The 25736-nt window shown below is 35.6% G+C and overlaps 2 protein-coding genes across 7 annotated transcripts in view; one reads left to right on the top strand and one right to left on the bottom strand.

Moving 5' to 3' along the window:
- The window catches only part of LOC150096752 (secreted frizzled-related protein 5-like), a 103547-nt gene extending 87188 nt beyond the window's left edge, over positions 1-16359 (bottom strand). Inside the window, exon 1 of the mRNA XM_090408255.1 lies at positions 15513-16359. Within this exon, the coding sequence (XP_090264381.1) occupies positions 15513-15987 (475 nt within the window). The 5' untranslated portion in view covers positions 15988-16359. The remainder of the gene's footprint in view (positions 1-15512) is intronic.
- Positions 1-25736, top strand: part of LOC150096750 (uncharacterized) — a 326095-nt gene that overhangs the window by 121273 nt on the left and 179086 nt on the right. The window contains exon 1 of one of the 6 annotated variants that reach the window (XM_090408264.1): positions 17310-17435. The exons of the other annotated variants lie outside the window; for them this stretch is intronic. The gene's annotated coding sequence lies outside the window, so the exon portion shown is untranslated. Of the gene's footprint in view, positions 1-17309; positions 17436-25736 lie in introns of those variants that run through there. 6 annotated transcript variants of the gene reach the window in all.

Raw genomic sequence — 25736 nt, 5'->3', positions numbered from 1 at the left:
TACGTGAGAGAAAGGTTTTGAGCAAACAATGACACGAAGTTTTTGCACACTGAAGAGATCATTGGATGTTATATGCTTGGCCAATAAAAGGCTATAAGTCAGCTTCAAGAGGAACTGCATATTAGCAGTAGTAAGGGACAATGATATCTTCTTTCAAGAAATAAAATAGGACTGCTCTTTAGTAGCACCCACGTTTCAAGTTTAAGGTTATAGAAGATCTTTGAAGCTTAGAATGAGCGAGCACAAGGCTCGTCGAAAAAAACGTAAGACCACAAAACGGTAGTTTGGTGAGCCAGATCCGATCAAATGTCCTGGAAATGCCTAGAGCGACCACGTGAATATCTCTAAATGTTTCCGTACTTTGTGTTCAAGAAAAGGTGCTAGCAGAGATCTGTTGCTCACGTGAATGATGAAATTAATGTTGTTGACTAATCATCGTAGGCCTCTCTCTCTCTCTCTCTCTCTCTCTCTCTCTCTCTCTGGTGGAAGCATCTATGGACAGAAATTGCATTAAATAGTAGTCATGACTCTGGCGAGTGACCAGAAGGACTGACTGCTGTTTGAGCAGGTAGCATGGGTTTTGTTGTTTTTCTGCGCTGCACAGAAAACTATAGGTTGGGTGTTAAGTACAGATCTGGAATTTTGGTCTCAAGCCACTGCTAATATATGGATGCTTTTTTGACTGCTTTAGTATACTTGCTAGCGAACCCTAGTAGATAATGAGCAGGCATTAGGACTGGAATGAGAGATGACAATCTTCATTCCAGATGAATTTTTTTTTTTTTTTTTTAATTTGACTGGGACGAATGCTTGAACCATAAAATTGGAAATAATAATCAGAACTTGGAAAGGAGAAATCAGAGATCCTCCTATTTGATACCAATGTAAATCACACGAGATATTGGATGGATGAGGGATCTTTCGTAGTAACTAAAATTACATAATCCATAAAAATAGAGGCCAAGGACGTTGGATGGATGATTGTGGTGAGGATTATCTAGTATTCTGGTAGACAGATGGAGAGTAAGTTTGTGTCAGATCATTACTAATAGCAAATACCTCACCATTTCTTCCAGCTTAAACAGCGAAATTGAAAAAGATAGTCCAGGATGAGTCTTGAATGTTGAGGTCCTCAAGAAAGGTTGCCTCGTTGTTTGGATATTAGGATTGCTGAAAATCGAGCTTCAGATATAAAAATCAAAGAGATTAGAGTAATTATTTTCTTCTACCTATCTGTCCCTTAGGATGGGTAGAGGACTCTGATCAGGGATCAAGACAAATTAATTCAGCAGTTAATTAGCATTGCTCATCTGCTGCCTTCACTGAAGGCAATATGAGAACGGCTAACTCACTATTTGATTTAAAAGACATGATAAAGGTTCTTCATATCATAGGCGGGATTCGAACCCCTGTCTTTCCAGCGAAAGGGCTCGTATATACTAACTGAGCGATGGAGGCTCTAGAAAGAAATTATCATAATTTGTAAATAAATAAATTTTGACTGCAAATGAAAAATGCTTTAAAATTCGGTAAAGAAATATTAAGTCCGGAGCAGATCAAAGAGAGGAGATTCTAGGTTTGGAATTCTCCGACATGGGATATCAGATAGGAAAAATGCACAAGTACCGTTCTTGTGACGAAAAGAATCACGAAACGCGTAGTTCGATAACTGAGGCAAACAGTAACTATTTAGATCGCCAGTTAAGGTTCCATTAGCAATAAGTTCGGTTGCTTTGGCGTAATTACAACACGTATCTCTCAGACATTGTTTATAAAACTACCATTTATAAAACTATCTTCTTCTTCTTCTTTCTCTATGCCTTATCCCGTGTTAGACGGGGTCGGCGTTCCCATCTTTAATACACGTTTGTGTGTATATATATATATATATATATATATATACAGCAATCCCTCGATTAGTGCGCCTGATGCGTTCTTTAAAACAGGCGTATTAATCGAATGTAATGACCTGTGGAAAAAAGTATAATTCGTTCCTCAAATTTCTTTTTTGAACCTTAATTTTTTTAATAAAAGAATTAAGGTATGTGTCAGGGCCTAGTTAAAGGAAAACCATGAAGCTGAAAGACAATAAAACATATTCAGAATATAAATTTTATTATTCTACTTCTTAACAAAGAAAATTGAGCTAACGTAGTTTGGCGGGCATTTTGTTTCTTTTTTTCATACAACCGACGGTATGGCCCTATTGCCTCTTCTACTCTTCTGCAAATTTTACCGCTTCTCTCTTCATCGGGGTCAGCCTCTAAGCATTGCTGCTTAAAAACTTCGATTGTACGAAAAATATTTTCAAATTGTTTCTGTGAAATCTCTTTTGGCTGACTATTTGAATTTGAAGGAACATTAAAGTTTCTTCATACTCTTCGGGATCTTCCCGCTGTGCATCTAAATTTAGCAGGTCGGAATCACTCAATTCTTCAGAATGAGATTTAATTAACTCTTGGACGTTATCATTGAAGGGGAAAAAGAAATGAAGGACGTACGAATTGGTCGCCAACACGCGAAATCACGTGCTTTATAGATAAAATTTCCCAACTGTTATACAAGCAAAATAGTTACCACTTTAAAAACTACAATCATCATAAAAGAGAAGTTAATTTTCCGACGTGTAATAATAAACAACTCATCCCAGAAGACGATTGATTACGTTATTATCGGAATAGATTCTTCTTTTTGTGATATGCACAGAAGTGTCGAAAGATCTCGAATCTGTGGGCGTACTATAGCAGACGACATAAATTTTAGCGGTAAAAATTTGGAACATAGTATACATAGCGTACATGGAAGTAGTGTAGTATGCCATTAAAAATAACTTTGTAAAATGTTTTAAATCGTTAACTAAATTATTTTATTCCGGTGAGTGATTTTTTAAAATAGTAAGCCATAAAAATGTATAGATAGAAAATTTTTAAAATCTGTAATATTTATTTTTAAGATGTATATAGGCGCACTAATCGAATTTTAGAGGTGCACTAATCGAATTTGGGTATTGAAAAAAACATAGCACTGAAGTCCTTTAGCGGTTTCTGAAATTCTGAATAATCTTCAAAAAGAGAATAAGAAGCTGGAGAATGATCGGAAATGAACTAATCGATGTTGTTGTTGTTGTTATTATTATTTTATAGTTGTGATGATGAAAGGATTTGGGACTTCAGGAATAATATAGGTAGCATTATGCAACAAATATACAGCGTTTTTCTTTCGAAAAATTAGGATGTCTTATATGCGATTTTAGTATGAGAAGTTTTAAATTGCGTAAATTAGTGCACGTCTCTCAGCTAGTAATGAGCAGGTCATATCACAAGAAGTGACACTTTAAAATGACAAAGCTGATATCTGAATGATATCCGAGAGATGGAAAGAGCTACAGGAAGACCAAAGAGACTGCGGGAGGCTGAGATTAGAGATGGCCGGATCTCCGTGGCATAGAAAAACTGAAGATAAGACTGAATGGAGGACTATTTTGGGAAGGGAGGTGGCTTCGTCCAGCAGTGGACAGAAATGGCTGCTGCTGGTGGTGATATATTAATGCACATCACCTTATACGTAATTGTATTTTAGCCGATTTTCGTTTATAATTTGCTGGCTCCTTGCTAAAGGAGACACGAAAGTTTGGCACTTTCGCATTCAATTTCTCCTCTACCCCTTTCCATTCCTTTCTCCTTCCTGGTCATCACTCACATTTAGTTTGGCTTAAACGGATCACATGCATTTTCAGTGGCACGTTGCTTCCGCGAGTTGGATATGACTGCAGTAAATTTTAATCAGAAGTTTGTAATTAGTAGTATTTTGTTTGTTTGTTTTTGAAAGTTTTCTGAAAAGTTTTGAGAATTTTCAGAAAGATGTCGAAGATGAAAGAAAGATGGCTAAGATATCAGTTCTAAGAAGAGTTCGATGAGCTTTGGAAACATTCCTTTTATCAGCGGTGTTATCTGTGGACCAACAAATAGACGTGGTGGTGGTGTTACTCTTACTCTTCAGTATATACGTAGTTACTCACGAATGATTCAATGCGAAGAATTTATTTCTTTGTTCTCATGGCATAAATAATTTGTTGGATTAATTCATAGTCATGGGTTATCAAGCTTTGTTTCTTCCAGTCAATGTTACAGTACGAAAATTTCCAGTTATTCTCTGAAAGTTTTTAAAGTACAAAGACTTACTCTGTTTATATTATAGACACAGAAAGATCTCGATCTTATGACTACATTTATGCAAAACTGACACTAACAATATTCATAACTCCACCCACCCGTATTGTTTCCAATTGATGAATGTGCAGCATTGTGCAATTCAGCATTTAGTGAGGAGAGTTATACATGGTCTTGTCCTAATATCGGAAAAAATCAGCTGAAACTGAATTTTAGAGGGAAAGATCCATTCTATAATAATATTGAAATGGTTTTCGAAATTCAAACCATGAACCTCATTTGAGAATTATGCACACTTCTAAAGGTCAAGTTAAGAGGAACTATCAGAAAGTTGCTGAAGACCTGAACATATTTTTACAACACATGATTAATTTTTGTCTGCACATTTCAATAATTTTCTCATAAATTTTAATCCTGCCTTGTGCCTTTTTTATGGATATTTTCATCGACTCTTCCGTTGAATTCGTCACCACCACCACCATTCTTCACTTTTTATGAAGATCTTGAAAACAGGTCTGGACAACCATTCGCTCTCTACTTTCTCGTCCTTTTTCATTCCGTTTATCTCTGTTGGAAGAGCATTCCTCACAGTCTTTTCTCGACAGGCTACAAGTTTTTTAAGAAATGTATCAATTGGTTTTCTTTCACTGAAAAATCTTACCCACACACGACAATAGACACCATTCAGGGCTATATAGATTTTGTAATCTCTCGTGCGTGGGATATATATATATATGTATGTGTTATTAAAAATACAGCATATATTTCATCCGAAATGAATTTGTATGAACTGATTATGACATATGAGTACAAAGAGAAAGGAATGATTCTTGTCACATACTCATAGAGAGAGAGAGAGAGAGAGAGAGAGAGAGATCTGGGAATATTTAAGACCAAGATTCTACTTATTGAAGGCCTTAAACTGCTTGAAAAATTACTGTTTGATTTCCAGAGCATGGTTGGGGATTATCTAATCTTCATTCCTGGCCAGAGTACTCATGTAATATATAGATAGGTTTATAACTTTTCGTTGATGAAACTGCTAAAAAAAAAAAAAACTTGGGATTCGTACTTGGTTGTCTCCATTTTTTCCTTTTTAATAATTTTTATACGATGGTTTCTATCTCTCAACAGCGATGACCCCCCCCCCACCCTCCTTTAAAAAGTACGTATTTGCATAAAATTTATGCAAACCCGATATTTCTTTTCTTTTCTTTCTTTTTATTTATTTATTTTTTTTTCAACTGGGTGAAAAAACGAAACATGATCTGATATCGATTTACTTTTCATTCTCTTTTAACTATGAAAACAAACCTCCTATACTTTTTACTCGTCGAGCAGCAATTTTTTTTTTCTACTTATATAACTACAGAAATTATGAATGGATTTTTGCGGAAAGTAGAGTATAAAACATGGATCTCCCCCACAATTCCTTTTATGGGATATCTTCAACACAATATGGACAGTTGGTTATTTACCACACGATTTAACTCCCAGAGTGACTTCATTTTCTATATATATATATATATATATATATATATATATATACTCCATACGTTTTTTAATCGGATTAATAATGTTTTTTACCCAATCCAATCGGTGTAAAGAAATTTTTTATATAAAAAAATAACTGGAAAATATGGTGGCAAATTAAATTTTATGGTTTATCAAAAGATCTATTGCAAAATAAGAATTAATAGCGAACCAACAACAACAAAAAAGACTAAAAGAGATGTTATTTCAGATACGAACAGCGTTGGAATATGCATGTGATTACTCTGATTAAGAGCACGTCTTATGAAGTTATCTATTTGTAAGAATTATTCAAAATTTGTTAACTTGTTGGCTCCGCTGATATATCAGAGCTCAGCTCGGAGTAATATGACATTTATATTGTATATACACTGCTTGGAAAGAAATTAACTGATACCCCCATGGGTAAGGTGCATCGTGCCATGTAACGAGTCATGTGTTTGTAGTCGGTATAAATTGGAGGAGTGCAAGTGTGTCCGGGTGTAATGGTTGCGAGAAGGGCGCTGGCGGAGTATTAAAGAGGTTTTGTGATAATATGTAATCATTTTGTTCGGAAAATTGGGTCATTCCTGGTAAACAATCAGTACTACCATACTGAGATGGAAACGTAGGGAGTCAACTGCAAGTGTTACCCACAGTGGACGACCCACCACATTCACTGAACGTAACCATAGGGTGCTGCGAAGGATAATATGTAAGAACAGCCATTCGTCGGCCGACACGTTGAATGCAGAGTTCTGGACATCGACTGAAATACGAATCTGAACAAAAACATTTAGAACTGAGGCTCACACATGGGTTTCCAAGGTATGACCGCAATATGAATGATGAATCAGGCGATGAATGACGCTACACCCCCTGTCGAGCAGATGGACAGGTGTGGCGGATGCCTGGTGAACGTCTCTTACCAGAGTGCGTAACCTCAAACATGAAATTAGGAGGTGGCAGTGTGATGGTATGGTCCTGTTTTTCCTGGTTTGGTTTCGGGCCTCTGTATTTGGTTTCACGAACATTGAACTCCGAGAGGTATCTGCACGTTCTGGATAATGCAATGTTTCCTACTTTGTGGCGTTTCTGTCTCTTTCAGCAAGATAATAATGCACCGTCTCACAAGGCTGTAACTGCGTGGTTTGTGGACATGAACGTCACCACACTTGACTGGCCTTCACATAGCCATGGGATGAACTGGAGCGTCGAGGGACTTCAAGGTACATCCACCCTACAATAGTCCAGGATCTTATCACATTGTCTACAGGAAGAATTGTTCAAAACTGATCGCTATCGTACGCTTGTGGAAAGTATGCCTGTAGGATTGCTGCAGTTATCGCAGAGTAAGGAGGCCCTACATCTTATTAAGGTGAGTGCTATGGTTGATTGTTGCGCAGTTTATATTATCCAATAAATGTTCGACGGGATTGAGATCAGTCGATTAATCAAGTCAAGAATGCTTCGAAGGCCTGACCAATATCAGAAAGAAGTCGTGACACTCCTGCTCACTATCATATTGTAAGTGACTATCAGTGGGCTTTTAAAATGAAGGTGTTAATTGATCTCATAACATGCAAACACCAGCCAGAGAACAACACGAAACACGATTTAGCTCACACACACACACACACACACACACACACACACACACACACACACACACACACACACACACACACACACACACACACACACACACACACACACACACACACACACACACACACACACACACACACACACACACACACAGTGTTTGTGTTAGCATAATCTAAACAGCTAACTATCCCAGCTGTGTTATTTATAAGATGTTGCTTGCAATCAGACGTTGAATGACTAGGGGAAAGGTGGTACTCGTATGTGTGTGTGCGTGTTCCAGCACGCATCCTTCTTCATTTTACTTCTTTTGCCACTCCGCAGTGCTTTCATTGCACACGATAAATTCGTTCTACTTTCTTCATTTCCTGGAGAATTAGGACAAAACTAGGAATTTTTTTCTGAATCCTTTTAATTATGATCGTAGATATTTTGTTTTGTGAAGACAGATGCATGGCAGAGTTTAGGACTATAAGTATAGTTCACGCAAACAAGCAACAGCGCTATGCTTAGTCGGTTGGAACAAGACCGTTATTAAGTTATATGCCAACCATAGGCAAACACTAATTTACCATCCCTGAATTCAAGAAAAACCTGCTTTTTTCCCCTTTTTCTTTAAAGGAGAGGAGGATTATGGTAAAGATACCATTTACCAGTTGTTTTTCCCACCCCTCTAGACTTGCTGCTCCTAGTTATTGATAGTTGCTCAGTGGGTTACGACGCCCCTGGGTCGGATGTATTGTTAACCTCAGTGTACATTCTGCTTTGGTCTTGGACATCGAATGTTCTCCTGCCTCCTGTTTTTATTGTTTAGCTGTTTTTATTATTGGTAAATCATCGACATCTCACGAACACTTCCAAACAGAGTTTGCTCTTGTACAGTAGTTGCCATACTTTAAGCAATCATACGCCTTTTGGCATTTGTTAAATCGCAATTTTAAGTCTTCATTCAAATATATCGCATGATGTGCTCGAAATTCGTGCTACAGGCTGATTAACATTTGGATAACCCTGTGACAGTATAACATAGCAATAGACTATTTGAGGATTTCTAATAAAGTGGTTAAGGTGCAGATCTTAGGTCATAATCTTTATGACCTAAGATCATAAAGGAACATAATTTAATAACTGCCTAAAATAATTGTGAAGTAGCTTTTAACTAAAAGTGAGTTAGCCGATCTCATAACAACGCTTTTAGATGGCGTTGGTGTAGATGATGAAGGTAGTTGCGGTTGGTGGAGACGGAGAGTTGTAGAGTAGGCGCCCTCCCTCGATGAGTCTTTGGACTCCCTGGAGGTGTCACATAATAATAATAATAATAATAATAATAATAATAATAATAATAATAATAATAATAATATTTTGAAGTTAAACTAAGTAGAAATGAATAAAAACCGGTCGAAAAGAGAGGTTACAAAAATAAGGTTTAATTATGTTTTTTCTGCATGCTTGTATCATCTAAATATTTTGTTCCGATTGCTACTGACCTGTTTCCAGTTTTACCTTTTTGCAGTAAAAAGCTTTGATAACTTCGAATGGAAGTCATGAGGGACATTTTCTGGATAATATGGATAATGTCGATCACGCTGAATTTTTCATAAAGAGATTATATAATGCCTTTAAAAGAGAAACATTATCCTTATGCATAGAACATTCAAATGATGAACTGGATTTTACTGCGAACTTGATGGAAGAAAAAAAAAGTCATGAGATCATTAATTTCTGGTTAAGGACCTAGAGGTAGTCTTTGAATCGTATGATCAGGAGAAAAGCTTATATATTTGTGTCTGACACGCACATCTTAATTTGTAAAAGAGTCAGGATCCTGAACTTTTTTTTTCTTTCCCTCTAGCATACGATAAGATTATCGACCTTCGTGAATCTTCATGTTTGTCTGACTGACGATCAGTCCCGGATCCCTAGAATTTGCAACAGATCCGGGTGTTTTTTTGTTACAAATTGAACACTAGTGACACGCCTACTTCTGACGAATTAATTGATTTGTGTGTGCGTGCGTGTGCTAATCTTCGTAGTTTGATTCGCACTTAATGTAAAATAATAGATTAAGACCCGTCATGAAGACGTTAAATGTTTTGTGTGATGAATATGACATCGAGACAAGAACTCGAATAGTGATAGCGGGGGTTTATAGGCGTAACCACCAGGACAAATTAGATCTGGTCCAAATTTCCTCTAACTTGACAGCTTGTCAGCTTTGCTGACTTGACTGTACGCATAAAAATGCGTTCAAACGTGTCTCTTTCTAATTTGCAAGTTATGTGTACACTATAATTATAGCTGCTTGACACACACAATAATGATGGAGCGTTTGTTCACTCGTTCATCCGCCACCCATTTTTATATGCACGAATGTTCACTTTAAAAAAATGGATGCATCTCAACTACAAACGAAGAACCGAATTTGGTAAAAAGAAACATGAAATTCATAAATTTCAGGGCTGCATTATAAATTTATAATTGTGTAATGATAGTATTTGATAGCATACACTGAGCCAGAAATGTTCTTCCTTGAAGATTAGGAAGTTCTTCATCCCTCAAACTGCAAATGATTGAAAAGATTTTATGACAGAATTGATTATTAATTACGCAACCTTTTGGATTTAAATTTAGAGTTAAATTTTTCTTAAAAAAAAAAAAAAAAAAAAAAAAACGAAAAGCCACAGTTGAAATATTATCTTTCTCAGTAATGCAACATAACAGGTCAATGTTGTCCTCTGGAAATGGAGTATGCGATACGCCAGGCCTCCTCCTTTAGAAAGACGCTATAAGTTCGATTATAGTCTCTGACTGCAGGAGCTTTTTCTACCTTTTTCTTTTTCTTTTTCTTTTACGCAATGGAAAACCCGAATAGGTTTTCCATTGCGTAACTCAATAAAATCGGCCACAGAACTTCCACTATTTCATACAAGAATATACAGTATTAAGGACCATAAGATGGACCACAGTGTTAAGGACCTCTTTAGCGCGCTATCTATGATTAGTAAGGGTAGAGAATGTCTGCCCTCCAGTCTTGAAAACTTATTTAGGACTAAACGTCTTAATCTCCGTACTAACAAAATAACACAAAATAAACTTATACATCATTGTTCAGTAAGTGTTTCCCAAGGTAGTTGTTATCCTGAAATACCCTAATTTAAATATACTTCAAATAATCATGTTTCTTTGCCAGAAACTTCGGAATGAGTTTTGAATTACGTGAGTATTTCAGTTATAATATTACGCAGTTATATCGTTTTCCTCTCAAGAAACTATTTGGATGGATATCGTAATTGTGAACTTGTTTTCTCAGAAATTTAATAACACACCTTCCTATCTTAGGCCTCAATGAGCCTTGACAACTCTGGGAAGATTTTTCCTCCACTAGTTTAAAAAAACAGGCAGCTATCTTTCTTTTTTTTTTTTTCTTCTTCTTCTTCTTCAAAAATCTGTTCTACTACTACCACAGTCCACGGGAGTCGAGTTCGTTGTGTTCTGTTTCAGTTTCCAACTCACTTTTCTATTAGTCCAGGGGATTTAAGTTAGAATTCTGTACTAACATACTATAGATGGTAGAGTTTGCTCACACATGGTACCAATGTGCTATAGTTTTATAACGTTTCGTGTGAAGCTTTATATATCAAACCTACACTCGAAACTGGGAATAGCAATCAGGTTCTATCCAGTGAATCAGTTCCATACTATGATAGTTCTTAGACTTCATAGTTGGGATGGTGCTCACCTCAAACCTGAATGATGTTATGGTATGATTCTTTTTCACGAAATTCTTTCCGCTGGTTTTGGGCTGTTATGCAAGACTTATGGAGCTCCACTTATGAAAACAGCCTATTAGATTCTCTAAGATTTTTATAAGCATGTTTCTTTGCCAAAATATTGATGATAAATATTGAAGATGCCCGACCCCAAGATTAATCCTATCCAAATGATGCGGAATACATATACCATAATACTTTGCCGTTTCAACGTTCATGATGCCAAATCATAAACACAAACCAAACCATAATAAAGTGCTTGGAATCATTTTTTGAACAGTAAAATACAAATTTATAATTTTAGTATGCATTGTACAAATAGGATAGAGTAATCGATTTGTTAGAATTACAGCTTTCCTGAAAATGGTAGCAACATTATCATCACAGTTCGCAAGGAGTTAGATTATTCATTGCTTCGGGCGAATATCCAGACGAAAAGGAATGATTTTTAATTAACATTAAATGGGAAAGGATTTGATGATGCATTTCAGAGAAATAATGAAAAATTTACAGAATTTTCCCAAAGTAGATCATACCTATGGGAAAAATTAGCTTCCTAAAAGTTGTCCATAAAAATGTTTATGAAATTTTTTGAAAGTGCATCTTAATTCGCACAACGATACACTATTTAAATCGAAAAATTGGACTTTATCTCTAACGGAGAAGTGGAAAAATAATTTCATATACTAAAATTAATGAAATATTATTCAACAGCCATAAACCAGACCTTACAATATAAGCATTAAAAGCCAACATGCTCGAAGAATTAAATATAGATGATCCATTTGCTGCATCCTTTTAAATCACGTGTAAGGCTTATACTTGTCCTAATGTTAGAAACTAATGTTAGTTAGTTTCTAGTTTGATTATGCGTTTGTTTCACGATTTTTTATTTTTATTTCGTGTTTAATTAAAATAAAAATTAAATTTAAATGCTTGAAATTCCGTTTGCAGTTTACGATTTAAGTTGGTTTCCAAACTTGGTGTGAATGGAACCCATAAATCTTTTAATCTGATGTTGGGGTACGATAACTTCTCTTGCACCCCGCACCCCAATTTATCCGATTCTTGGCTTTGGCTTATTTAGAATTAACGCTGAGGTAGCTTAAGGTAACTGTATTAAGATGCTTCAATTGCATGCATTGACCATGATGTCTAATGGGAGGGGGAAGAAACCTACCACCGTCGTACGAGATCGACTCAGCTTCGGTTGAAATGGAATAGAACCTAAAGACATTAGCAGCGTATTGGCTGAAAAATCTAGGAAAAATTCCCCATCTCCTTGAAGCAGTCCTTCAGTGCTGGCTCGTGTTGGCTTATGTTAATAGCTTTGCTATTGTCCCCTGTGTTTTTTAATTTTATTTATTAATCTGTTCCTGTTTGCCACTAAAACCGTTCTGGATAATCTCATTGTATTGAAAGCGTTTCTGAATACATTGAGAGTATAGCAACCAGTATACTCAAATAGATTATTAAAAACACTGGTGAACTAATACTTCAAAGACTCGATGTTTCTGGTTTTGTCAGAATTATATTAAAGACCTCCTTGAAAGATAAAATTTCATCCACAGTGAAAAGAAATAAATCATATCCTAGTAAATAAAAATCTGAAATATAATTTATTTATCTTATTGATTAATAATCATTCTTTTCACTTATAGTCATTTTAATTCCTGAAATAACTAGCAGTTGTCGTGTATTGAAGGTACTATATTGAAATAAACAAAAACGAAATAGTTGTATCGATGGGGGGAGGGGGAGGGCGTACCTAAAAGACCATATTTCGGCATCTAAGGACTATTAAAAGTAAGGATAATAAATATCCAGTATAGCTAAATGACAAAATAGCGTTTGCCTTTAATTTTCGGTGTGACCAAGAGTTTACGAGAATACAACCTTCAACATGAGAGTTGCCTTGGTATTCGACTATATTCCTCTTCAATTAGTGCTTTTGATTAAGGTTATGGCTGTGTATATATTAGACTTTAGTCAACTTTGGCGTGACAACTGTTGATTCTTGTAATCGGGATCGGAGGCTTGCGGGGGAAAAAAAAATACTGTCTCCTGGGCACATTTCGTATAGTGGACGTAGTGGTGTGTCAAAGATGTGTTTGTATAATCTTTCAGTCACTTCAGAAACTTAAGATTCAAAGGCAAGCCCTTTGGCTATATGGCTCTAAAACAATATTGGATATTTATTGTTCTTTTTTATTTAATAGAAGCACTTGTATATCATATTCCATTGAACCACGTTAATGTTTGATGCTTGAGCAAATAATAGTTTATCTTCATGATACCCACAAATTATTCGAAAACAAAATGTACAAGATTGATTTGTATAATAACGAAAGAATCTATGTCAAGGTGGGAGAAAAAATAGAAATACTTCGGTTTCCTATTCATAACTCGTTTGAATATGGGTGTGTCTTTGAAATAATGAAACTCAACTATGTGTATGGTACAGTTCATAAAACACTTCTGTTCTTGACAAGGTTAGATACCGTGTAGTTATCCATCAATCTATGAGAAAACAGATCGATGATTGTTTTTATTTTTTTATTGTCACTTTATCATCGAATTTTTCCCTTGCACAGCTACAAATTACGTATTATTCAGAAGAGCGTTACATCTATAGATGTGCAATCTCACTTGTATAATAAATATATCTATACTATAAACCGCATTAGCACCTTACCTGGTTCCTGAACGTCATGGTTTTACACTCGACTTTTTCATGACAGGTAAGAAAAGTTGAAGTGTTCTTCTATAATGAAATATAACTAAACACACACACACACACAACCGTTATGGCTGTGTATATTAGACTTTGGTCAACTGCGAAGTATACACTTCGGTTTGGGGAACCTATTTTGTTCTCTGTTTATTTATGATACGAACATTGAAAGCAGATTTGCATTTGTAATGGTTAGTGAGATTAAAACTCATTTCATTTATCTGAGTTACTTACTTCAGCTAGTTACAACTAAGTTATACCAAGATAAGTTTAATACAAGAGTTAAGCCGTGACTTATTTTATGGAATCTTTACAGCATCTATTCAGGTTTTCATCGCTTTTCTCCACACATACTTTTCGGTCATTAATGATATATATATATTGAACTAAATGAGCTAATTCCATTACCAGAAGGTAATGGCATAAAACGCCTTTTGCAATCTTCAATTTTATATTTTGGAGTAATTTTTAAATATTAATTTTATCTAATACTATATAAAAACGAATAAAAAAACAGAAATATTAATGCAGAATGGCAGTTAAGGCTGTGCATCAGTTTTTCATATAAAAAAGTAAATAATAAATCATTATTTAATAGAATACACTTATTTCTTTTCTTTAATGAAGTTATTAATTTCTCTTTGAGTATATATGCTTTTATCGCATAGTTATTTTTGGTATATTAGTATTATATCTTGCATTTACGAATTCTAATGATTCATATATTGTTGTATGTGATGAATAGTAACAACCCACAGATAATTTTTTGAGTGCTCTAAATTTTATTCAGCAACGAGCATTGCTGGATACAATGTTTAAGCTTAGACCAACCGAAATTTTGTATTCGAGTACTATATATTTCTAGAAAAAAAAAAAAAACAAAGAAAAAGAAAGCTGATCTATTCGGTTATTGAAATGCTTAATTAGTTCATCATTTTAGGCCTACTTCAGCGCATTTGCACTTGTCTAAAAATGTCTATTGCATTTGTTTCCTGTGTGATAAACTATGATTACTGTTACCGAAAATGGACACCTACTTAGAGAAAACTGTTGAAGCAATGAGTAACACTTCCTTTCATTAATAAGACGAACGAACGCCTACAAATAACTCAACTTCAGCGCATGCTTGACAAGTGGCAAAACTAGAAGCATAAGCGTACAGTGATACCCACAATCAAATAAGGATTTAAAACACAGACATCCTATAAATGTGTTTAGACGGAAGAGAAATGCAGTTATCAAATCAATACAGAAGTCCACGTATTTTAATGATTTACACCTCCCGGAATATTCAGCTGCTGGGTTAATTTTCTTCAAATTATTCTCTCAAATTAATTAATGTATTTATACGTCAAGATGATGAGTTGACCATTTAAAACAAAAAATCTGCTTCAATTCGGTTCGAAAAAAAAATTAAATATGTTTAACTTGAGATTTCGAATAACTGCATTGGCTATAGAAAATTTTACGTTTTGGATTCACAATAATATTTGGTAGCTTTAAGATATTCGCTAATTACTTTAGCAATTCATTTTTGTTTACAAACTGATATAAAATATTAACAGATAATTTTGAAACATTTTGTTTTTGTCTAAGATGTCAATTAACTTTGTGCATCTTGTTATTGCATATTATGTTGCATAACCTGGATGATATTAGTTTAAGTAAATAAATGAATATAATAAGTTCTGTTTATACAGGAGAGAGAAAAAAATCTCTTACCACCATTGACCTGTGACTGAACTGTTATACACATGTCGTTGTCTACGGGGAACTTGTCACAGCGGACCATATCCGGCCACGGATAGCCATACGTCTGCATGCGGCTTTCGCACCCTTGTCGCACGGCCTCGCACAACGAGCGGCAAGGATAGATTGGTCTGTCCAGACATACAGGAGAAAACAAAGAGCATAGGAACAACTGAGTGTCAGGGTGACATTTTAGGTTAAAGAGAGGTACCCAAGAGCCAGCTTGGTGCGATACCTCTGCCATAGTGTCGTGGTCCAACAGATTTGGTAGGCGCATTTTTGTGTAGCCTATTCCATGACACAGAGTCAAGTTTGCTGGGATATCCACACAAGTAGGTTGGGTGAGTCGGCTTCCCACGACGCTCCACTCCGTGATATAAGGAGATCCGTCAGTTACGTATATTAGAAGATAGCCTATTATTAGTAAGCACGACCGTATAGTTAACATGGCCAAAACGTCCACGAATCAGTCGCCGCCTTTCCCTGCTACTTAGCCACACAACTCCGCTTCGGTATCCACTGTCTACACAAGCAGACGCCGAGACGAGACCAAGTTTTACCTGTCCTGACCGGGATGCCTCCGGCGGCTGTAAAAACGTGCACGATCTGGTCAGTTAAAATAGAATGCACATGCTAGTAACAGGAATGTAGATGATCAAACTTACAATAAAGAGATAGTATCGAAAATCACTGTGATAGATAATCCATATACCTTGAAATGGCTCGGTAGCAAAAAAACGCGCGCGCGCACACTCACATGGATGGAATCAAATCCACCTTAATTGGTGTCTCGATGTTTGGTTACTTCCTCAGACCCATTACTCAGACTAAGTGTGAGAGGAATGTAGACAACCACGTACAATATACATTGACAACTCTTTACTGTCAGGCTGAGAATAATCACGTGGAGCATCACTACCAATCACGGTTAAGCTGCCGGGAGGTAGAGGGGCGCAGACGGTGGGGGAGCGACGTTATCTGGGCTGGGATCGGTTGGCACATGGGTGGAATACCAAACAGCTGACAGTGTGAATCTTTAGGTAGGCACAAGAAAACTACTTATTTATTTCGAAATTGAGTAATTCAAAAGAAAAAAAAAAATCTATTTGAGATGATACCGGAATCGACCTGTTAACATACTAAATTACATACAATCCGTGGAGTTTCCGAAATGCAAGATTAATTTAATACATGTATTTATATATCAGTTTCTAAATTTTTGAATTTACAGAATATAATTGAGAAAAGTAATAAATTATCAGAAATATAGAATTAACAAGTCTATTGCTTGATCTCGATAATTTTATTTGAATTCAGATTTGAATCTGCTCATATTTCATCCTTACTTATCTGAAGTATAAATTTATTCCGAAATCCAAGATTTGGATAAGCGTGGGAAAGTATTATAAATAAATATTCATATTCTAAAACTTGGTTATTTGATTCCAGTATTCATTTATTGTTTGTATTAGGAATTTCTAATAAAAGAAATGAATTGAGTTTTAAAAGTATAAAGGGCAAGAAATATTTGAACTTTTTTTAAGTTTGATGATGAATATTTCAACTTGAGCCTATTGTCATTTTTCTTGGCTGTATGGAAGGATGACAGAAAGAACAAGTCCCGATGTAGGAAGAACGTTCCGGAGAGATCTCATTTTGCACGAGGATATGGCGGGAAGACGGGAGTGGAAAGAAAAACGTTCCTCAGTGTTATCCTATTGACGAGCTGGGTGGGCCTGCTGTCTCGAGGTTGAACCGTGACAAATAGTCTTTTAATTCTGACCCAGCCTTTCACCCGGGGTAACAATGAGCAATGAGAGCCACTCTCAACGCGCTCAGCGTCTGTGCCGATAATCGGTCGTTCGAACGAGGACTAAAGTACGTGTGGGAAAATGGGTAAGTTTCTCTACTGTAGGTTATAGTAAATAAGGTGACTAAGTTCATGGCCGTATGAACATTTAGTGATGTGAAATTTTCTTAGATCGTAAATGTAGACATATAGGTGGTTCGGCAGGTTTTTCTCTTTAATTCCTTGACCCCAATGTTGCTCTTGACAACTGAGTGTAACCAGAGGGAATGGTTTAAAAGAATGAACATGAAATAACTATCTATAAGGAAACTTTCTAATATTATTTGGTGCATGTATATCCATGAAGGAATTTTTGATTTAGGATGTCAGTGCAACAACTATAGTTTTCTTGTGCACAGATATTCCTTAAATAATTTTTTTATAAAAAGAATCAATAATTCTTATATATATATATATTTTTTAATCTGTTTATAGAGAAACTGTCCAATTACGAATGAAAGTAATAAAGCATTCGCTGTTATCCCCTTCAATCTGAGTTCATGTTTGATTAATTGAAATATACATTGAAAATGCTCTTTCATTCTACTTTCATGAACCGAGAGGGGACCTGAGCATCCAATTTTAATATCTGGAATTGAAAATATTAAAAATTATTTTATTAATTATACAAATCGCATAAAAGAAATAAATATTTTAGGAATACATTATCAGGAAAGAATTAGATAACGTGCTAAAAAATACTTTATTATAAAACGGATATTTAAACCATGCCCTAGAAAGTACTTCCAATTTGTATATTTCTTTCAAAAATTAGCTCTTTTATAATGCCCCTCCCCTTCTCTCTCTCTCTCTCTCTCTCTCAGCATTTTATTTCATTTTATTGAATGGAAACTATTTTTTCCTCTTTATTTAAAGAGGAAGAGTAGTTAAAAAAAAAAACACGCAAACAGAATTCCAAAAGTATCCTATGAGCAAATAAAATCTAAATTTTCGGTGTTGAATTTATTGAATTTTTACTATCTTGATTAACAGGGATATTTTACAAATATTAGAAAATGTTTGTTTTAAAAGGACACTAATTTTTGATCAGGAAATGGATTATAGAATATCACATAAATGATCTATAAAATTAAAAGTTTCATATCAGATTAAGAAAAAAGAATACATTAAATACCAATTTAGGAGGTTTTTTTTTTTTTTTTTTCTTGGTTGAGGAAAAACGATGCATTTGGTGATTAGGTTTGCGGAGACAATTAAGTTATCTTTTGTTAAATACAAACAGACACGAAACAAGATTTCGTGTCGATTTGTTTATTTGCCGTGTGAAAACCGGTTCCCGGTGTGTGTGTGTGTGTGTGTGTGTGTGTGGAGGGAGGGAGGTAGGGTAACCTATTGTAACGGTCAAAAGACAAACTAAAGTAGTACTCATTGAATACTATTAATATTTTCTCCAGAGTGGAATTCGTTCTCAGAATATATCCTGAATCACTGAGGAACTGAATTCAAATTTGTGATTGTTTTAACATAATAATAATAATGAAGAGGCATTTATAATCATGTGCCATGTATATTTATGTCAATTATGTTCTCTTTGCAGTTTCTATTTTGCGACAACGTTAGGAAATCTCTCTTCCTTCTCCTTCGTGTGATTATCTAACTCTTTGAAAAAGCCTCTATCAATATCACTAACGTCCCAGACGGACTTCGAATCTAGGTCTTTCCATCCAGAGGACACCTGGATACGTGGATTCGTCTAACTGCACTGTTGAAACAGATACGCAAAAGAATAACGAAACAAATTATTTGAAGACGAGAATCATTGCATTATTAAAAACGTTTTCTCCATTTTTATATGAGGGCATTATATATGCTGAAAATGAGAAGTAGCTGCAGTAGTAAAACACGAAAGATAATTTTAGGGGAGGAGAGGAAAGCAGCAATTTTTTGTTTCGCCCAGGAGAAAAAAAAATGGAAGCTCAATTATTTTAAACAGAAACGTAACGATGTGACACAACTGCTTCGAATATTATTTACAAACTTAAGAATAATCTCGATATAAGTTGACTGAAACGACAGAAAAGATTCTTTGAAGATAATCTCGTTTGTAAGGCTGTAACTTTATAAGAACTTTTGTCTTTTCTTATAAGAACTTGTAAGAAAAATAACGAGAAACCAATTTTATTATCATCCAAGGAAACTTTTTTTGTTGTTAATTTTGTCACGTGTGAGAGCAGACAATGGAAAGAATATCTAGAAAATAGGGTAGCATGAATAAATTTTGATTAAGCTGTTTGTTTCAGTGCGGTTCGGAAATCCACTGGTAGTAGCGGCTACGTTGGTGATTTTATGATAACTAATGATTGGAAAATGAAATAATTCGAAAATGTGTTAAGAAAAACATTTAGACAAAGTCCAATATAATATCGGTACCCCCACAGTCTACGGCTGCTTTTTATGTTTTTATTGGTAGGGGACAACACTGCATTTGTTTGTTACGGCATTCTAAACATGACAGCCTCCGTAACTCATTCGGTTTCGAGGATAATCTTTGGGTGGAAAGACCTGGATTCGAATTTCTTCTTGGACACGAAGAACCTTTATCAGAGCCTTTTCATTCCGAATGTGAGTTAGTCGGTCTCATGCGTAGGTGTAAGGTTTTCCTCCGGAACCTCGGTTTTTTTTCCTTCCTCCTGCAAAACTGGCAATTAGAATACACGAAATTAACATACATAATACACTGGCCTCATAGCCTGTTGTTTCGAGCGTAAATTCAAATCAATCAACCAATCCATACAACCAATCCTGCTCATCCGGTCATTTAGCCCTCAGTGACAGGGCTCAACTTAACCCTTTCTTTTAATGCAGGCGTTCATGGATTATGCAAACAGTACCATACGAAATTTTACTTAGAATAGAAGCATCCAAGACAATAATGTCTGGAATAGTTGAAGAGTCTGTCCGAACTGGAACTTATTTAGTTCTAAGCAATCTTTATGTGGAGCAAAAATTAGTAGAAATTAGAAGTCATTCCTCTCGGTATTATTATAGTACAGATGGATATGTGGAGTTTTATCACATGAGATTATTATCGAAGTTATCAAGAGAAGAGCTGACATCTGTAGTATGGGAAGAACCGGTTAGAAGATGAACATTAACGATGGGAGGATGATCTGTATCATCTTGTATTCTGACAGTTTAAGAATTGGAAAATGCAGTTGAAGTTGTGAATACTTAAGTATTCCGAGGAATATCACCTTTGAGAAATACGAAGTTTTAGTAATAAAAACTGGAAGTGAACTATAGCGATTATCAGGATTTGGAAAGCGATAGAGATAGCAGATGAATGTAGCAAAATGCAGATAAGGAAATTTTGAGCCAAAGGAGGTAAAAGAAGCGATTTTAGATTTGTCGTTCTCTGACATGGGATGGGATGGTGGATCGCAGGAAACGCTGCATGACCCTTCTAGCAGAAGAATCATGCAGAGTTTAGTAGAGACATTTGAGAGGTGTGTGTGTGTGGGGGGGGGAGTTAAAAGGAAAGATCTACAGAATGGTAGTTGACCAGCACTGATGTATAGCGGTGAGACCTTGGTGATAACCAAGAGATGGACGTAGCTGAAATGAGAATGTTAAGACTGGCAAGTGGTATAACAAGACTGGAAAAAATCAGAAACTCGTTGATTCGAAGGACAATGAAGATAACCCATGTACCTTGAAGATTAGGGAATCAAGGCTTAGGTGGTTTGGTCGTGTTATGCTGAGAGACAAAAGTAATGTGGGAAGGAGAGTGGTGTTAGAGATGAAGCCACAAAAAATAAATAAATAAGGGGAGAATTAAACAACAATGGCTGAACAACTTTAGAGAAGGATCTCCCACACCTCGGACTGGAGGTGTGGGAGATGACCTTGGGCAGAACTAAATGGAGGAGGATGATCAGCTGCCGTACCAACCCCCTACTTCAATAGGAATGAAGCCGAAGAAGATTTGAGAAGTGTGCGTGTGTGCGTGTGTGTGTGTGTGTGTGTGTGTGTGTGTGGCTATAAGTTAATTTTCAACTAGGAATAGGAAGTTATTTTGTATGCATATCTGTAAGTGTCAGTGAAAATCATTTAGAATGTTTGAGTTTAGTATATAAATTTTGGTTAATTGGATGTATTCGTTTTTTGTTTGTTTCTTTGTTTTAATGAATTTTTGGTATTTTATTTTCGGATCTGCAGTGTTACTGTAATTTGGTTGTTTTTCATAATTTGTGGGAAAGGAAAAGCGTTACTGTAAGGGCCTGTGTGTTAGGTGATAAGACATGTCAGGATACCTGCCATATGTGGTAGCAAAGTTAAGGCATCAGGTGAAATTCAGCTTCCTGATGCCTTATCATCTAGTTTGTTTCCTCTGTGCTATTTAATGGAATTTTCGAAACTGCTTTACTTCTGTACTGTCCGATAGAGGAGGTTCTAGCTCTTCACAATTATTTTCAGGAAAGATTTAATCGCACTGCAGCGAAAAGAGATAGGGGAGAGGAGAATATAAGTAGTCGACCTTGCTCTGGAGACTAAACATAGCATCAGCCACTTTGGTCCTCCTTACAGGTGTGGTGATATTTGAATGGGCAGTGGAGGTTCATCTACAACCTGAGAGTCCAGTTGGCATTTCCTCCACTAAGGAAGGTATACTTTTAAGATAGAGTGGTTACCGTGTTTGTGCAAACAGTTAACCATGGTGAAATTTCTGATTTTGTGCATTTCTCTGTCTCTTATCTTCAGAATCTAATGATATTTTCATTCAGTTATTCAGGATCAATATATATCAATTAGGGTTGGTTCAAAGGACGTAATACTTTCAATAGCAGAGCTTTTTCGATCATTTGCTACAATAGTGAGGAAATGTAGCCAAAAATGTAACCAAAAATCTTTTCTTGTTTTTCAAAATTACTCGTTTTTCTAGTTTCTTTTAATGCAATCTGTTAATATATTACTGCAGATAAACAAACAGTATCACAGTAGTGTACGAATGAAATTTTTTCTCTAATGAATGTAATCATTAGATAAAACATTCCTTTATTAAAACATCTTAACCTTAACCAAACTTTAATTCTGTGATGCATTTCCAAATTTAGGCTTTTAGGTTTCATCTATCGATAGAAGTTAACAATAATCTACATTGTTATATGTATTGTTATCTAAAACACAGGTGATACCGAAATGTTTCTCGCTTAGTGAAAAACAAAACATAGATTTAAGTAGTTGCAAATAGTTATTCCTTTAGTTTCATTTTGAGTTTATGTATACAGTCTATCACTGCTGGCTACTGACAGTCTTCCTTTGAAATCACCTTTATTGATGCCGGTCTAGATCTCAGAAACATCCTCGTCTCCATCTTTCGAACTTCAATTTCACCTTGTGGAATCAAAAAAATAAAACTAAATACGGAATTTACTTGATAAAGTTTTCATGTTTGTGGTGCGGGATCACAGCCATATTGTTCTTATTCAAAACTGTTGCACGAACAAAGCAGCATTGTGCGCATGGATACTGTCGTTGCTCAACAACCAATTTGCGTGCTTCAATTTTCAGGTAATGTCCAGCAAGCACTATCCAGAATAAATAATACTGTTAGTTCTTTTAACGGTGTTACGTCTCTTAATTAACGCTGTTAGTTGGCATTTTTGCTTGAAGGAACGAATTCATGATGAAAAACTCCTTCAGGGTCTAACAAAATTGTGTTTTTGGTGTTCGGTCTGACTTTCTTTGGATGGGTAATAATAGACTTTTCCTTATGATGGCTGCTTACAGTATTTTTTTCAGAGGTCGAGCAGTTTTGCAGGGTTTAGAACAAGAGTTAATGCAAACTATGTATGCATTAATATCACTCATTTCGAAAATCGCAGAACACATTAAGCAACAGAGCAATTAAACTGTGTTACATGAATCATTGCAAACTACAATGGCATTTCAACAGACTAACTCAAAATGAAGTAGTATAACAGTTTCAAAGCAATGGCTAGTTATATTTCTCTCTGCACTCACTCTTTGGTTAATACGAAAGCTTCTGGACAGGCAACATTCACAAACATGTGTGATTCGGACCAATATTTTATATTTTTCGTTTTAATGAAAAATTAATTATTGGTGTATCATTCATTTATTACTTTTACACACACACACACACCTTGTGGAAGAAAAAAAATTGATATTCAGATGGTTGAGATTTGTGTGGATTCTAATATCTTTTTTTCTTTCGATTTCATGATAATTTTGGTGTAAAATCTCCGGTGCGTTTCACTTTACCTCCTGTCTTGTAGAATGTTCATCGTTTAAAATTGTAGAAAACATTACACGGCTGGATAGAACTGTAGGACTAAATCTGCCGTACGTGATGTCTCTTTCTTGTTCTTCTATACGTTCTATGGATTTCTTTTTTCATTTGTCCCTAGACAAGACATTACAATCACACCAAACGCAGTGAAAACCGGGGTACTCCAGGCTGCTATGTTTTGGGTTTACTGGAAGAAGGAAAGATCCCACTTTAGTTAGGTGTGAATATAGTTCTGATTTTGTAATTATTGAGAACTCTTGCCAACTTAGTTGTAATGGTGTTGCCGATTCACTGTTAACATTTTCATGGCATGTTTGGAAATGGAATAAAAGTATGGTAGCAGTTTATTTTGTAGTTTTTAAATTTTAATCATGAGCATTCTTCTGAAATATGATAGAAAGAAATTTCCGCTCTTTGGTTAATTCTTCATCATCATTAATAAGACTGAGGAATCAAGCTCAGAATGTTGATATTATCCCTGGTTTTTGAGAATCATAACGATAAGATTACGCATGCAAATATCTGTTGATGTGGGTACTCTTTCAACAAATCATGTAGTTTTCAGACATCCCAAGCTTCCAGATACCATCCTTGGACTGACATTTTATCTCTAGCCTTTATTTGCATAAGCACATCACATCACATCAATAGCTTCCTCAGCCTTAAAAAAAAAAAAAAAAAAAAAGAGAGAGAGAGAGAGAAAAAAATAGGTGTTCTTTTCCACTCAAGAAGCTATTTTACACACGCCCCTAGCTACTAACCCATACAAATCCTAAATCCATTCATCCTTAGAATACTGGTCACACACTTGGGGTGGTGCACTAAAACCTCCTTTAAAATGCTTGATGTTGTCCAGAGGAGAGTAATTCGGCTCACTGATTCTTCCCTCACAAGCTCACTTCAGCCTCTACTCGCAGATGCAATGTGTCAGCTTGGTCTCATATACGGATACATCCAGAGTTAACTACTCCAGTGAACTGGAAAGTATAATTCCTCTTCTTACTGCTGTTGGTTTGCTAAAACGAGAACAGCAGCTGCCCGATATCTTCGCTTCCTCATTTTTTACTTATAAAATTGCCAGTGTATCCCATTCAAAGCCTAGGATATGCTTGTGGCTCTTTGAATGTTTCATAGACGAACATCGGCGATAGAGAGGTCCCCCCCGCCCCTCCCATGGAATAAAACGAAAGAAGTTGAATTCAAGATATTAGCAGAGTTGCTAATAAAAACCAGCGAGATTTCAAATGAGGAGGTTGCGAAATGCGAACTGAGCTTATTTACCTTGTCATATGAATAGCAAGCATATTCTTTCCAATTTTGAATATTTACATAGAAATACAAGCAATTAAATATTTATATTTTAGAAAATTTTAAATGCTATTAAAAAGATTAAAACTGCTGAATCCATACGATTCAAAAATATGACTATTATGATACGCAAATTATTGAAATTACATAAAAAATAAATTTCACCGGAAATTTTAAACCAAAACTATATGCACTCGCTATTTTATTGCCATATTTTTGAAAATTTTATTTTGCAATGTTCATGGACCAGCGTAGTATTGAATTCTCTGACAGTTGTTATAGGGTGGGTAGAGAATCAAAAAAAAAAAAAATTACAAAATTTTGACTTTAAGGAGATAGGTAACTACGAAATTAATAACTTCGCAAAAGAACTTTTATGGTTTTAAATATAACTCGTATAAGATGTACAAACTATCATCTGGATTTCTGTTCATCCCAACTCTCATTCTAATATGAAGGGCATTAATATGGCGTCGGTCTATACTTTGCTGTTATAATAAGTCTGCAATATCTTCTGGGAAGGCTTTCCACTAGATATATTTTGATACTTTCCTCCGATAACTCCCTTCAATTCCAAAAGAGCATTAGCGAAGTCGGTCATTGATATCGGGCAGTTCGGCTTGGAGCGCAATCTGCTTTCTAATTCAGGGCTCTATGCAAGCCAGTTAACTTCTTCAAGGATCTTCACTTCATTGCCATAAAGATGGAAGCAAAACTGTATAAAGTGGCGTTTATCGGCTTCAGCATTAAGATTCCCTGTCACTGA

This window comes from Typopeltis vanoorti, chromosome 18 (genome assembly GCF_054136105.1).
Source record: "Typopeltis vanoorti isolate ZY-2024b chromosome 18, IOZ_Tvanoo_1.0, whole genome shotgun sequence".
Taxonomy (NCBI): Eukaryota; Metazoa; Arthropoda; class Arachnida; order Uropygi; family Thelyphonidae; genus Typopeltis; species Typopeltis vanoorti.
The sequence above is the reverse complement of the archived record's forward strand: the minus strand, read 5'-3'. Positions and strand labels throughout refer to the sequence as shown.